General features: G+C 48.5%; 1 protein-coding gene and 1 pseudogene across 1 annotated transcript; both read right to left on the minus strand.

The window, feature by feature from the left end:
- LOC123075888 (uncharacterized) overlaps nucleotides 1–7258 on the minus strand; it is a 37439-nt pseudogene extending 30181 nt beyond the window's left edge.
- Nucleotides 7259–12004: 4746 nt separating this feature from the next.
- On the minus strand, nucleotides 12005–16037 carry LOC123103811 (beta-galactosidase 1). Its single transcript, XM_044525494.1, has 11 exons — nucleotides 15804–16037; nucleotides 15393–15668; nucleotides 15190–15282; nucleotides 14927–15079; nucleotides 14732–14820; nucleotides 14491–14596; nucleotides 14297–14384; nucleotides 14040–14161; nucleotides 13576–13934; nucleotides 13300–13388; nucleotides 12005–13175 (listed from the first exon to the last, which is right to left on the minus strand). Exons 1-11 carry the CDS (start codon nucleotides 15969–15971, stop codon nucleotides 12223–12225), a joined length of 2496 nt encoding a protein of 831 aa, XP_044381429.1. The 5' UTR covers nucleotides 15972–16037; the 3' UTR covers nucleotides 12005–12222.
- Between the last annotated feature and the right edge of the window lie 396 nt (nucleotides 16038–16433).

Consider the following 16433-nt stretch of genomic DNA (forward strand, 5'->3'; position numbering starts at 1 on the left):
CAGAGGAACTCTCAGTGAAAGCACCAATGTCGGTGTCAAAACCGGCGGATCTCGGGTAGGGGGTCCCGAACTGTGCGTCTAGGCGGATGGTAACAGGAGACAAGGGACACGATGTTTTTACCCAGGTTCGGGCCCTCTCGATGGAGGTAAAACCCTACTCCTGCTTGATTGATATTGATGATATGGGTAGTACAAGAGTGGATCTACCACGAGATCAAGGAGGCTAAACCCTAGAAGCTAGCCTATGGTATGATTGTTGTAATGGTTGTGTTGTCCTACGGACTAAAACCCTCCGGTTTATATAGACACCGGGGGGGCTAGGGTTACACAGAGTCGGTTACAATGGTAGGAGATCTACATATCGTATTGCCAAGCTTGCCTTCCACGCCAAGGAAAGTCCCATCCGGACACGGGACGAAGTCTTCAATCTTGTATCTTCATAGTCTTGGAGTCCGGCTGACGATGATAGTCCGGCTATCCGGACACCCCCTAGTCCAGGACTCCCTCACCACCACCGAGCCCTCTCTCTCCCTCCCTCTTCCTCACTCCGACACCCGATGGCTGCGCGTTTCCCCGGCGACGCAGCGGCGGCCAACGGCTTCGGCCGCCGCTCGCTCCACGACTGGGAGTCGTGGCTTCTGTTCAAGGACAACATTCCGGCGCCGCCGGACATGCGCACTGGGCCGACGGGGTGGAGGCTCAGCAACGGGGAGTGCCCTGTTCCCCCGTTGCCCGACGCCGAGGCGCGCCCTCCTACTTTGCCGCCGAGGACAACCGCGTGCGCGCCTCCCTCACCGACGAGCAGCTCGCCTTCCCCCAATATGCCACCGACAACAACATGGCATGGGCGGCATACTTCGTGCGCCGTCAGGAGCATAGGCTAGCGTCCACCAACGGGGCGCCGGTGGTGGGCGGCACGAAGAACAGCGAGGGGTGCCGCGTGTGGTGGGGCGCCCCCGGCCGCACGCTCGAGGGCGTGCTGGCGTACCTTGATGGCGGCAACGAACCGCCGCTGGCATACCCTCCCTCGGCGGCCGCCTCGGCCCATCGCCGACGCGTTGGGCAATGGATGCCCACGAGGTTCAGTTCCTCCTCGTCTTCCTCCTCGCACTCCTCCTCACGCTCTTCTTCCCACCCCTCTGGCTCTCTGGCACTGCTCAGCGTCAAGGCCGAGCCCGCGGCGGAGACGCCACTCGGCCGGCGCACTCGCAGCGCCAGCATCATCATCAACGAGGGCGGCCGGCGCGCCACCTCGTCGGCTCCTCTGCATTTCGTCAAGCCAAAGACGGAGCCGGGGCTCGCGGCCATGAAAATGGAGCCAGGGCTCCCCGCCGTGAAGACGGAGCACGGCGACATGGAGCTCGACGACGAGGCGGCCCTGAAATGGGCGCGCAAGGACTATCTAAAGATGAAGATGGAGCGTCAGTGGGCCGCCCTGCAGCGCTTAGAGCAGCGCCGCCGGGGGCGCGACGAAGGAGGCGTCGTCGTCCTCGAAGACAGCGACGACGACGACGCGCCGCTGCTGCCGCCAGTCCGCCATGGCGACGCCGGGCAGGGGTCCAGCAGGGACGGCCGCGTCAAGGAGGAGAAGGCCGCCGCCGACGACGGCGGCGAGGATGGCGGTGACGACGGCGATTACTTCGCGTTCATCGAATTTTTTTTAGATAAATTTGCTATGTAAGCCGCGAACATGTTTAATATATGTCAAAGTTTCCCGAAATTTAGCCGTGTTTAACCGAACTTCGTCGAATGGTTTTTGTAAAAAAAAATAGACGCATCTGGGGGCGGCCCTGGGGCCGGCGACTGGGAACCAACTCGGCCACAGACCGTTTTTTTGCGCCGGCTCGGCCCCAGACGATGATTTTACGCGCCCCTGGGGGCCAACGGCTGTTGATGCTCTAAGAGGTCTTCATCTCGTGACTACCTAGCTTCTTTGTAACGCAAAAGCTCTGCGTCTGTTGTAATCCTATGATCTGCTCAGGTCGCTTAAATAGGAGATTAAGTGGGTCAGTGAAGAGAATATCTCAGGGGTATATGGCAGAGTGAGCTGGACAAGTAAGGAGGCTCCAGCTCCGCAAGTGTATACATATTCTCTTGTATTTTCCATTTGTTTAAATTTTTAACACATTTTTTGCAACATATTCGATGGGCCTCATGAACCATTTATTTTTCGAAAGTAAAATCTTCTCAAAATAGTTTCGATGAACAAAAAATATATCAATTTGAATTACTTCATCACTGTCATTTTTTCAAAAAACATCTACATACATATTTCATAATAATCACATAAATTTCTATTGTTCCAGTCATATTTGGATCAATTTGAGAAACATTGCATACATGCACCACATATTTCATTGTTTCAAAAGAGTTTACAAACACAATTTATAAATAATCATAGAAAATTCTATTAGTCCAGTCATATTTGAATCAATTTCACAAAACTTTACAAATACAATTCATAAATATTCACACAAATGTCAATTACTCCGGTCATATTTCAATCAATTTCACAAAAAACGTTATAAATAACATTCATAAATATTCACAGAAATTCTTAGGCGATTGCCGGTCGGTTATACTGTAAATTTACTAAAATAGTTCATAAGTAAAGCCCATATAGACAAGAAGTAGGGATAGTAATGATGGATGTACCCGCTTTACAGATAACCACTTAACAAGCATTAGCATGAAATTATAAACAAAAGGAAAACTACCAGGGGAGCCAACTTAATTAAACACCCCTGACAAGAACAACTAAGAGCCGACGACTCCACGATCGCCCTAAGCAAGGCACTTTACACACTAAAGATCTCCATAATTGCAAGTAGAGGACTTCAATATAAAATATATCAAATGAATATCCCCGTGATGGAAGCTTTGTTCTGACTATTCGACAAGGCGTATGGCAATGTCGCAAACCCCAAGCCATAAGAGACAACGGGATGGTCCGAGGTGCCTTGCACGATAACGAAAAAATTTCCATAAGATGAAGGGGCCCATGTGAGCCTAATCGTACCCCTGCCGCTAGACCCAAAAAATGATAACATGTAATATGAGGTACATGTGAAGAAAATGTGGTCTTGGTCTTCAGGCTTTCGACACTATGGACATAACCTATCCCCTGGGCCATGGCTTTTCTTAATTTCATCCCCGCTGTGCAGCCTAGACTAGATCAACTACCAAAGGCATTTTATCTTTTTTGAGAGGTACCCTAGGTTTCCAAATATCCTTGCATTCCAAGGTGCTAGCACCGCTCTGAGGAGCTGATTAGAGGGAATTTATGGGGAATTTTCTTGACTTTTGACGCACCCTATAAGTGGAGACCCACCGTGACCAACTACAAATGTGCGAGCCATGCTTTGAGCTCTCCACTACTGGGGCATCTCCTAATGGATTGCCGAAATCCGGACTGGCTATGGTCAAAACAAAGAAAATCTGAATGAAGATCCCTATGATGAAAGCTTTTGTTCCTATTATTCCACAAGGCGTATGGTAATATCGCAAACCCCAGCCATTAGAGATAACGAGAATGATCCGAGATGTCTTGCATTATAGCAAAGAAATCCCCATAGGATATAGAGGCCCACGTAAACCTAATCATACCCCTGCCAGGACACACAAAAAAACGACGACCTAGTACATGATGTCAAACTATGTTAAACAGTGACCGTGTGCATCATTCAACGCAAAGGTCAAGTGTTATCTTCCTTGTGGAATTTCTGTTACCAATAGCACTCCGCTCAGGATGGGTGTAAGTTTATACTAGCATAGCCCGCGCGGCGGCACGCCGCGCCCTCGATGTGTTATATTTATACATATCATATTATTTATATATAATGGGTGTTGTATTTATAACGACATAATTGATGGTTAGAACCCAAAAAGAATAGTATATGCGGTGGGTCCAGTAATATAAGACGGAAAAGAAGTACATTTATTGCAGCCATGAACGATATATACTGATACACGAAAAGGTACACGCTGATACATTACTAATAAGATCTACTTATTGGCACCGTATACAATCCGTTTGGAAAGAATACATTTGTTATCACCATGAGTGCTACATCTGGCAAGATGGGAGTATACATTGTCATTTCTGTCAACACATTACATTCATTCGTCATTTGTATCATTCTAGTGTAACCTCATGCAGGATTGATACGTGTAAATAAATGACGTGAAGCTTTTGCAAATTTTTCCACGTGACCTATAGGTGGATTAGCACCAGTGTAAGAACTAATTAGATCAACAGTCTATAGACGCCAGGGTACATATGGAGAGGTATGATATTCGAAAAATTGTCACATATCCTTGCCAAGATTTTAGTCTGCCTTTTCAATTGACTTTGTTGGGCATTGTTATGTTAGGAAGGATGTTTCTTTGACATAGTAGCAGTATTTGCTATTAGATGATAATTATATAATTATATATTGTATAAATATATATTTCCATGTTGATCCAGCGTTTCTTTATTTATATTGGCTGCAAATTCTTGAACTGCATTATGTGCATGTGCTTATTTTATTTTAAAAGATGATCAAAAGCATGCAAGTGTAACAGAAGAACAAATAATTAAAGAGGCAACAGATGAAGAAGGTTACCTTGGTTCACAACTTTTTCCCTTGTAAGACCTTGTTTACTATGTTATTGAATATATGTTATTGTACATATCTACTGTAGAACTTGCACTCGTCTTTTGGAATATTAAGTGCTTATATTTTTATATGGGCCAAAAAATGCTAAAGTTTTTAAAAAGTTCTTATATTTTTATGACATTATAAATTGTCAGAAAAGATGTTGGCTAGTAAGGTTGGAACGTTTTAATGGTAATGGCATTATTTAATTTGGAAAAAATTATAGCTAAGTGGCCTCTTATTTATAATGTCATAAGAGTGTAATGGAAGTAACCAAAAAAATTGGGAGTACCAAGAATGGTTGTATATTTCTTTATAGAGTTAAACTTGGCATTAAATTTGTTTAGCACAAAAGTTATGTTATTTGGAAGAGAATAACAATGGAATACATGATCGATATGGAGATGTAAAAACTGCACTGATGATAAATCATGCTTAGTATAAAAAGAACATAGTTTAAGTACATATAGCATGTTGCATGAATAATAAAGAGGTTGTACAACTTCATGTTGCGTCCTCCTGTGCTGGGTTAGTGCATGTGCTTGCCAAATTTGCTGGATACGTATTTTTTCCGGACATGGACCGGTGAACACGGTTAATGGGTCATCAGTGATTGGCGATGCGGATACATGTAGAGAGGTAAGATGTCGAAAATATTGTCCCGTATTTTTTTATAACATCTTCATCTGCCTTGTGAATTATTCCTGATGGGAGGTAACTTTTTGATGTTCCATGTTAAACTGATACTGCTTGGTTCGCCTGAGTTCTTGGGCTTATTGAAGTTCTGTTTTACTGCACCTGGAGCTTGAAAGTTATAACCGTTAATGTCTTTGTTGGCATGCTTCTTTTTTTCTTGAGACCGGGACCCGAAAATCCACGCTTTAAATGGCTATCAGTCCCAGTAATCAGAACCACCTAAAACATCAGCACTCACCAGAAGCATCCGAACTCAAAGCGGTGGTCGATTGATTTAAAACTGAGAAAGAACCAACACGACACCGACACACCGTTGACCACCGTGGATATAACAACACCAAAGTAGCAAAACGCAACATGTTCACAGTAAAACTTTTTATTAAAATAAAACGATGTGGTAGAAAGCAACGTGCGACTTGAAGGACTTGATCGATTGTGGATTTTGCTATCCATCATTTTCCATAGTAATGAAAATGCTCTTGGCTCGACATAGCCTGTTCTATTCGTTCCGAACCAAATTTGCGCTGGGTTTAAGTAACATAGTACACGATGGAGCTCGAGAGGACAGAATTTTTTATGAAGAAACGGCTAGAGAGAAACATGCCGAACAACACGCTTCAAATCCCCACATCCAACATGCACGAAAGGAAAAAAATATAGAACCGCTTACCCTAATCAGCCGGAGCACTAATCTTAGTAGAAAATAACTCGAACACACACACACACACGTAATCACATCAGTTCCTATTCTCATGCATGCACATAGTCAAATCGTCTCCGGAACCTCAGCCACCACTGCATGCTCACACGGGCAACAAAAGAGGAAACCACCAATCACATGCAGAGCGTACCCCCAAACTGATCAGAAAAATAAATCGCTACGCGCACACATGGAGCATTGTGTTGGCGAGAAGGCACGGTAACAGTCTAATTGAATTGACTCAGTTTAGCTATATGCACAAGTAGTTAGAGAATAAGGATAGGAGGTTAGACTTGGGCGCGTACAAGTACAATGTGTCAACAGCGATGATGGCGTACTTGAGTCTCTTCTTGGAGCGGTCAACACGGCGACCCCGGGAAGTAGGTGCAGAGGTTCATTCAGTGAACCGTCTTCTCCATCGCGCGGACACTGCAGCATGGCGCCATCACCTTGATGACTTGAGAACCTGCAGCTGGATACGGTTGCCATCTACACGGCGCTGCTCTCCGGCCCGATCCCGCCTGAGCTCGTCGAGTTCCTTGCGCTGCAGCAGGCATCGGCTGCCCTAGCAACCGTCCGCTTCCAATTCCTCACGCTCTCTGAGACGCCTACGCGTGCTCTAACGGCCACCGCACGCACGCACTAGTAGTCGTTGCGCCGCGAGCTCCGCCTGGACGCGCACCACCGCAAGCACCCACCACCCACTGTCGACCTGCACCGCCGTGACGCGCTGCATGAGCTCCTCCGTGTCCTCGTGCTCGCCATCGCAGAGTCGCGCGTGCCCTGCGCTGGCCGTCACCATGGCCGCCGAGCGTGAGCTCCACAGCGCGCCATCGGGGCCTCGCCGAACGTCAGCAGCACCGCTTCCGGCCACACAGTCTGGAGGCCTCCCGTAGCCGCCACCGTCGCACCTGCAACCGTTATGCCTCCTGCCTCATATTAACGCCCAAGCGGAGAGGAAGCCACACAAGAGAAAGAAGGGAAGAGGGTCTCACCGGAGAAATCAACCTCACCTGGACTTCTGCTTGTCGAAAGGCTTCGTCGGTGAACCGCAGAAGGCCGTCGAGACCCACATCGCTTGCTGGCGGCCGGCCCCGGTACCACGCACCTTGCTGTCCAAAAGTGTGTGCTCCATCGCCGAGGGGCCGCCGATGATGGCATGAACCGCGACGTCTAGCAGGTTAGACTCGTCGCATGTCCAGCGCCGCTGACCATGAAACATTGCATGCTGCTAGCAATCGAATGCAACTTAGGGCATGTACAATGGTTGATAAGATAGTCTTATCTTAAGTTTTCCATGTGATTTAGATATGACAAAAAAATTTATTTACAATGGGTCATCTCTTAGCCTTATTTTTAATAATTAGCAATTCCTAAAAATATGGTGAGACACATTATGCTCAGAGATCACCTCTTGTCTTCTCTTAAATAAGAGAAGACAAGCCTTTTCTTAGGAGTTCTCTCTCCTCCACCTCATCATCTAAGCTACGTGGCACTCCTAAGATAGCATCATTGTACATGCCCTTAAAAGAAATCCTGTATTTATAGTCCGGTGGAAACTCCAGAAAGTACCCCCCATCGGACTATCGAGATGGCACCAGCAACACCCAACCTATCATGTTTCAAAACTTGCAATAGACAGATCCTCAAAAAGAAAACTTGCAATAGACAGACCATGGCAAAAATAAACTCACAACCGTCTACCCAACCGATGCATGCACAAAGCCAAACTGAGAACCAACTCCTAATGATGCATGCATGCAGATCCAAACGGCCACCGCCCGACAATATCTACAGACAAAATGCAAGGTTGACCAGGCCACCCAAAATCGCTAACCGCACCCAACCGCACCCAAGAATTAAGCACACAAGTTTAAAAAATTTGAAACGAAATCTTAAATGTACAAAGCAGTTCTACACCACCAAGTACCAAACAAATAGCACGTGTCACATGCGGTATTCACCATACATCATTTTCACACAAGTGGCTAAACCTTAGAGCAAAATCTTTGCCTGAAATAGAGGCTTGGGTATGTCGGTATTTGTTTTACAGGTATATATTACTGGTCAACACGTGATTTCAGCCAAGAAAGAAAACAACTCGTTGGGGCGCGTATCTCAAACTAGCGAAATATATACGAGCATAAACGCTAATCCAAGCGGGGCCTATGTTGGGAGAATTTGAGTCCCGGCTCTCAGTTTATCATTCCATTTAGACATTTCATCTTTTTTTGTGTGTGGGGAATTTGGAAATTCATCTTGTCAACAACAGAGGATAGGTACCGACTTTTATCCTTAATAATAGAAGCCCATCGAGACAATATTGACATGTACTGAGGGTTGACTCTCGTACCAGATGTGGACACCTGAGCGACGGCGGTGAGCCCGGCACGTTGCCGGAATATACACAGCTGAATCATCCATTAGTTTGGCCGGCCGACAGCAGAGGTCCATGTGCCCGCACGTTAGGGCTGCTACGGTTGAGTCTCGCTCCGTGTTGACTCCGCTTACTCTATTAAGTGGAGCGGCATGTCGCTGGTTAAGGCTCTCCCCAGTGCAAGCTCAATCGCCGTTATATTATTGCCAACTACTCCCTCCGTATAATATAAGAGTCTCTTATATTATGGGACAGAGGGAGTATGTGTTATATGAAGGTGTTACTGGCGATGCAACATACATGTAGACGAATACGAATGATGCATGTACGACTAGTGAACAAGAGCCCTGCATTATCACATGCATAGGAATGATACATGAGATGCGTTCAGGTAACAAGTTTAGTAATACGTAGCACCGCAGATGTGGCATCTAAAATTCTAGGTGCTCCTTGTCTGGTAACTCTTAAGTATATACTACAACTTGCAAATAGTGAATAATACTATTTGTAGCGTGTCGTGGTTTTGTCACGGCAGATGCCCTCGTGAAAGGATTTAAGTGAGAGACCATGGCTACGATGATTAGCTTAAAGGGGTTGAGCGGGACGAGAGACACGAGTTTACCCAGGTTTGGCCCCTCACCGACGAGGTAAAAGCCTAATCCTGCTTTGTCTTGTATTGATTGAGTATCGATTACAAGGAAGCGAAATCGATTAACCTAGCTCTCGATTGATTGTCCACTTGAGTTTACCCGCCGCAGGGTCTTGCCTGTATATACATAGGTCGAGCCTCTGGGCTTATAAAAGTCCAGGTCGGATCATATAACGTGACCGACTTGGGTTCTAAGTCGCCTTGCCTTGCTAGGCAAGTCGCCATTGGGCGGCTCACAACTCCGGGTTACAGCATCATCTCTGGGTCTTGGGCCTTCAACAGGCCCGCCTCGTAAGCCGCCTCCAGTCTTCATATCTTATCTTCTTGGGCCTACTTAGGCTTTCCCTTATGAGTCGGCAACACTGTAACCTGGCTCCTCCTAGGCGGGTCACACCGTGGGGTATATCCCCAACATTAGGCCCCAGATTTATTTGAACTTGTTCATGTCAATCTTCATCCTCCGGTTGGCGTGCTATATATTAAAGAAGAAGATCCAGGATGGCTGATACAACGCCTTTCGGCAACATGCTACCCCTTGAGGTTAGCACCCACATTCACCGTGACAACACCGACAACTAACCCACCTTCGCTACACTGAAGCCAAACAATGGCGAAGAGGACGGACAAAGAACACACAGGCCGCGTCCCCCCTATATCAAACACCTCAAAACACGACAAAAACACCTAACCAAATTAGATCAATACACTTTCCAATCTTGGTACCTGAGGATCGGCAAGCGGATAGCGGGAGCTAGCCCGACCCGAAGAAGACGCCGTGGAAGAGGTGTCTATGATGGAGTACATACGCCCCGGATGCTCTTGCCCACAGCGACAACCCACACATGACAACTTGGCACCCCAAGACTCGCCGTCGAGGTGAGCGAGGCAGCCCACCAGCTGCTCCTCCGGACGCACCCCGAGCACCTAGGCAGCACCTCCAAGAAGGGGACGTGCCGAGACGTTGCCGCTGCCTGGCCCGGCGAACCGAGCCTAGGGTTTCCCCCGGTGCTAGAACAAAGGATGGAGAAGGTCATGACAACGCCCCCAGGGAGGAGACGGCGCCTACAAGCGTCGCCGTTTTCCACAGCCGTGGCAGCGCCAGATTTCTCCTTAGCCGTGTCCATCAGTTTCTGGAGCGCGGGAAACTAGAGGGGGGGGCAAAGCTGCCACCTTGGGCCATCACCATGAAGAGGGGGGGGGCAGATGCCACCGCGGCGTGAAAACCGGCGTGCCCACCACATCCCCTAGTCGAGGAAGACTAGGGCCTGCATCCACCCGCCACAACCCTACTGCTGCTCGGACAGGGTGTGCAGCACCGCTGCCAAGATACCACAACACACAGCCGTGGCGCCCGTCTAGCCTCCTCATCCCTCGTTCGCCCCGGGAAGAAGAGGGCGAGTCCCACCGCAGCCTGGGGCCGCCGCCCCAGCGTACAACACCGATGCAACAGCGACGGGAGCCCCGACGCCACCTGCAGCCTACGCGGCCAGATCTGGCCAGGCTAGACAAGGACGACCCAACGGCCACGCGCGGCCATCCTCTCCAGCAAGCAGCGCTGCCAGCTCCGGAGCCGCTCCGACACCCCCAGACATCCACCTAGTCGTGCAGTCCATGGCCACCATGCAAGATCCGAGCCATGGCCATACCGTCGCCGAGCGCCGCCAAAATTGACTATATGCTGCCCCTACAACCATAGAAGCCGGCCCATCCCACTAGGTCTCCGGGCCGCCGGCTCGGCGTCCACCCGCTGCCAGCCTGGTGCCTCATCCAGGGCCGCCGCTCCGCGCCAGAAGTGGGTCCTGCCGCACAAGAGGAGAGGGCCCGCCGCCGCGCGAGCTTCGCCCGCCGACGTTGCCCAGCAGCGGCGAGGAAGAGGCTGCAGTAGGGGGTGGTGGAGGCGGCGCTAGGGTTCGCCCGAGCCGCCCCTGGGAGCAACACGGATGCGGCTTTCTTGGACACCGTTCAACTTCAATTTTAGGTATGAAATCTAAAATTCAAGATGCTCCTGGTCTGGTATGACTATTTTTTTCCTTTTTCTTTTCTTTTTGCGAGGGTGGTCTGCTATGACTCTGGAGTAGGAGTATATAGAACTTACAAGTACTGAATACATTTGATCAATCTGCTGCTAACAATAGCTTATGTGTTCTGTTCTGTACTCATATCTCCGTTGCTAACAATATGCAATATTATGTTTACTCCACCTACTAATTAAGATCCAACGATAGCCGATGGTGCTTATATGCAGTTATGAAGACTTATCATGATACTTTGAAGTATGCTGATGACCATCTTACGCCACATTTGATCATTTATTTACATGGTGTTCTTTTTGCAGGAATTGCATCGTGTTTTTTGAAATGTCATAACAATCATTTGGCTCCAATAAGATTTAGTTAAAGAAGTTTACCACACATACGTTAACTAAATAATATTTGTTATGGTATAACCTTATTTTTTTTCAAACTACATGATGAGTACATATGAAACTTGAAATTTGATTTCTCAAACACTCGTGCTCACATCTGCGATGGCCTCTATGCTAGTTAATAAGGCAGTTTCTGCAATAAACAGTAGTAATAAAGTAACATATAACCTTTTTGGTAAAGCAATGGAAAATACACTTATTATTTAGATGTACCAGAAGTTTGATATACAAACTTTTATTAATGACAACTGTATTTGTTTCTGCCAAAAAAAATGAAACAACAATTATCTAAAAAACACTATTTCAACTATAGCGGATGATGCTTGGTTTTTAAAAGCACAACATAAATATTCCCACGTTGTTTCTTAAAAATGTAAAACACACACACACACACACACACACACACACACACCTTTTACTAAATTAAAATTTAATTTGTGAAGTCAAATTGTTTGTATTGCTTACCACATGTGTAATGTGATATTTAATTTGTGAAGCTATTTAGACCGGCCGGATGTATAATAATTAATAAGAAATAAAAATTGCCTGAGTATATATCGTGCGTTTGTTTCTCGTACAGAAAATCTTCACCGTACCATGGCAAACTGAGCAGCCAAAATCATGGCAACAAATTCTAGATTTAACCTTGATCCATCGAAAAACACATGAATTGGACCATGCATTTGTTCTGGCCTAGCCTAAAAGACACTAACTAATTTTATTCATTCATTTGGATCAGCAGGTGGCCTGCACGGTGAGCACGCCCGAGTCACACCCGGACCCAGCGCGGAAGTCCTCCGTGTGCCGCACCGCGCACGACTCCTTGCCGACGCACGCCGCCGTGAATGCCGCCAGCGCCGCCTTGGACTCGCAGCCACCCTCGTAGGCGCCGCACTTGCCGCGAGCAACGCCGAGGCTGGCCACGTCGACGCTGGAGATGGTCCTGCCGTGGCTGCACGCCAGCGCCACCTCGTCACCCACCTCAGCGGCCTCCGCGCACGCCGCGCCTACGGCCACCGTGTGGAAGTTCACCCTCGTCGGGTCGCCGCCGGCCTCCTCAAACAGCACCATCGTGTTGGGCTCGCCGGCCCTGAGGAACGACCGCGGCACGTGGTAGAAGCGCTGGGACGGCTCGTTGCAGCCGGTGAGGCACTTGAGCCCGTCGCCCTCCGCCTTGAAGGTGCCGCGGTAGTCGCACTGCTTGCAGCCGCCCATGTCCGCGGCGACGTAGGACGGCCAGTAGCGGCCCAGGTTGTTGCCGTTAACCCACACCACGCCCTTGCCGAGCCCGAGCAGGTCCGCCACGACGGGCTCCTTGCCGGCGGGCGCCTCGAACGTGGCCTTGTACCAGGTGAATGGGCGGTGCACCGGGATGGTGCCGTTGAGGCCTCCGCTCCATTGGCTGCGGTCGTCGGCCTTGTCGAGGTGGGTCTCCCTGTACTCGCCGGCGAGGCCGGCCTTGTAGGACCAGGAGCTGTTGGAGAGGTCGTAGGCGGTGGTGTTGGTGACCGTGTCGACGAGCTTCACCGGGCCTCCCGCGATACCGGCGGGCATCATCTCAAACAGCGCGCCGTAGTTCTTGAGGCCGATGGTGCCGCTGAGGAGAGAGATGTAGTTCTTCCCCGAGTGGAGCTTCACGGGCGTCTCCATCTGGAAGACGAATCCACCATTAGGAGAGTGCTGCTTCCCTGCAAGTTAATCAAATCAGTTAATAGCTAGCTTCATCAAATTGATCAGCGTGCCAGCATCCACAACAAATATTAATCAAAGTGAAAAGGAGAGAAGAAAACATATATATTTTGTGTTACTCACCAACAAGCTTGCCGTTGACGAAAGCGTAAAGCTCATGCCCTGTGGTGTTGACGTGCAACTTGTAGGTCGCTTCCCCCTTATGCTCAAAGCTGCGCATTTTGAGCATCAGAAACTAGTTTATATTTTTCAAACTTATGAATACATTAATTTGCAGTAGTGTTTACAGTAAAAAAAATCTGCGTCATCAGAGACGAATGTACATAAAAATCTGGCAACAATGCAAATGCATATAGTTAACACATGATGGGTTCAGACGTAATTTATGTGCTTGATTACCTTGTCCTGTACCATAGGTAGTCGCTCTGGTCGCCGGACGTGGCGATCTGCTCGAGCAGCTCGTTCTTCCTGAAGTTGCCCTTCTCGTCAGTCATGAAAGGCTGGAGGTTCTCGGGCATCCACGACCAGGCCAGGCCCTCCCTCACCGTTTCCACCTCCGGCCTCTTCACCATCACCGACGTCTGCGTCTTGATCTTGGCGCTGTTGTACGCGACGGTCTTGCAGTCCGGCAGGATGCTCACGGACCACGCGGGCACGACGTGGGTGGCTCCGCCGTCGAGGGTCACATTGACCTCCTTGTCGTCGAACTTGTTGCTGATGAAGCAGGCGGAGGAGTTGTCCAGCGTGTACTTGGTCACCTATGTGTTCATATTGATGAACCAAAAGAATTGATTTTGTTGTGAATACCATTAAAAACACCAATAGGATTTTTTTTTTTGTATATGTATGTCAATATTAGTTACCGTGACATTGCTGCTGCTGATGTTGGTGTCCTTGTAGTCGCCATGGAGCAAGATCTTCTCCATGGATTTCAGGACATTGTGGAGGTCCTTGAGGTGCCCATATTTTGGCTGCCTGATGTTACCTGAAAGATCGTCATTGGTGACAGGCGAGATTAACTAATTGGATGCGCCAAGAACAGAGATTATTAATTATTTACACATTGCAGAATAACCTTGCAGCAATGCAATGAAAAAAGAACAAGTGATCGTTCACACACCATATTCATCAAGAGGGGCGTCGTAGTCATAGCTGGTTGTGATGTAGGGGCCGCCTGAGGTGCGGCCAAAGTTTGTGCCACCATGGTACTGATCATATACACATTGACGATCAACATGTCAAATAATGTAAAACTCATGGATTAATTGGGGGAAAACTAGTAACCCATGGATTACTTATATATAAATGAATCACCATGTAGTAGTTCTGGAGCGATCCGCGCTTCTGGAAGAACATGGCGACCGAGAAGGCGATGTCCTCGGCGGACCGGTGGAAATCAGGCTTGTCCCATGCTTTGAACCTAATTATTTGATTATTAAGGTACAATGTAACGAGTTTGAAATTCAACATAGTTGTAAGTGCTAACTAATTTCTTGTAGATTTCATAAGAAAAAAACGGATGAAAAAATTAATAATGGACCAAGAATGGACGTACCAGCCAGTCCAGTTCTCAGTCCAGATCTTGGGGATGTCCGTTCTCTTGGGGAACCAGTCGTGGCAGTAGAACCCGTTGCAGGTGTTGATCTGAAAGAATTCATTAATATATATAGTTTGAAACCAAAACACGTGCTATAAATAAATAATTTAAGAGTTTTCCAAGAAAAAAGAAATCAAATAAAAGTGAACTGACCACGTTGGGCGGGACGTCGTCGTCCTGCTGGCACATGATCCACGGCACGCCGACGTTCTGCTTGTTGGCCATGGCGGCGCACCAGTGGATGTACTCGGACGCCGACTCGTTGTTGTTGAGCTTGCCCATGATGTTGCCGTACTCGTTCTCGATCTACGTACACGTACGTGCATGCATGGTAATCTAGCTTATTAGTGCTAGTTAAGTTGTACGTACTAGTATATGTAAACTGTATATATATTACTTGATGGAAGATGAGTTACCTGGGAGAGGATGATGGGGCCTCCCTGGCCGGCGAACATCTTGGCCTCCTTGAGCTTGTCCACGATGAGGGTCGTGAAGGTCTCCATTTCTCGCTGCATTTATTTGTTTGTTTACATATCATGGTTAATTATCCTGAACTCTCTCTTCTCATTTCACGTCAAAAAATAATTAGTTTATTCAGAACATTTCAGCACGCGTATACCTCGAAGGGGTGGTTGTGCATCCTGAACTGCATGCCGGAGATCTCGCGCAGCCATGCCGGCAGGCCGCCGTAGTTCCACTCGCCGCAGATGTAGGGGCCGATGCGGAGGATGGCGTACATGCCGGCGTCCTGGATCTCCTTGAAGAAGCGCACGATGTCGTAGCTCCCCTCGAAGTTGTACTCCCGGCGCCGCGGCTCGTGGCCGTTCCAGAACACGTACGTCTGGATGGCGTCGAGCCCGCCCTCCTTGGCCTTCCTGATCAGATCCGGCCACATCTGCACGCAAAGATCGACACACGTATAAGTTCATTCATCCACGGAAATGAACACGGGACGATGGATCGATCTCTTTTGTGTGTGTGACAGTGTGAGTGTGGTGAGAGACAGATGGATCGATCACCAGGAGCATACCTCCGGCGTGCTCCTGGGGTAGTGGATGGAGCCGGAGATGACGATGCGGCGCTCGCCGTCGATGACCAGCGCCCGGTCATTGTACGCGACCTCCGTGCCGCTCACGCCGCGGCCGCCGGCGGCCGCGGCAAGCAGCAGCACAAGCGGGAGCAACGACACACGCTCCATGGCAAGAAGCGCTCGAGTATAGATAGAGAGGAGAGGAGAGGAGTGAAGCGGATGTGAATGGGAGGCGCTACTCGCCGTGTATTTATAGTGTGTGGAGGTAGATCAAAGATAATAAGATAAGCACGCACCCACGCACGCACGCATGCAGCTAACAAATTCGCGTGTAGGGTGGTTGGTTAGTCCCGCCGGCTTATCCACTGCGCGCGCCGCGTCCGCCTAATCTTTCTTTTTTTGAAGGGAGCCTCATCTATTTTTTATCGTGTGGGTAGATAACTGGAGCTTTTTTTTCTTTTCCACCACATCCATGCGATCGATCGGCCCGACCTAGCCGGCGTCTCGGTTAATCGGATAATTATAATTCATTGAAAATATTAAGAATTTAATTATCGCTCCCAACGATGTAGTACTATCTATACGGAAAAGCCCGCTCAAATGTTTATTTTTTTGCTCTTGTGACTCAAA

The sequence above is a fragment of the Triticum aestivum genome, chromosome 1B (genome assembly GCF_018294505.1).
Source record: "Triticum aestivum cultivar Chinese Spring chromosome 1B, IWGSC CS RefSeq v2.1, whole genome shotgun sequence".
Classification (NCBI taxonomy): Eukaryota; Viridiplantae; Streptophyta; class Magnoliopsida; order Poales; family Poaceae; genus Triticum; species Triticum aestivum.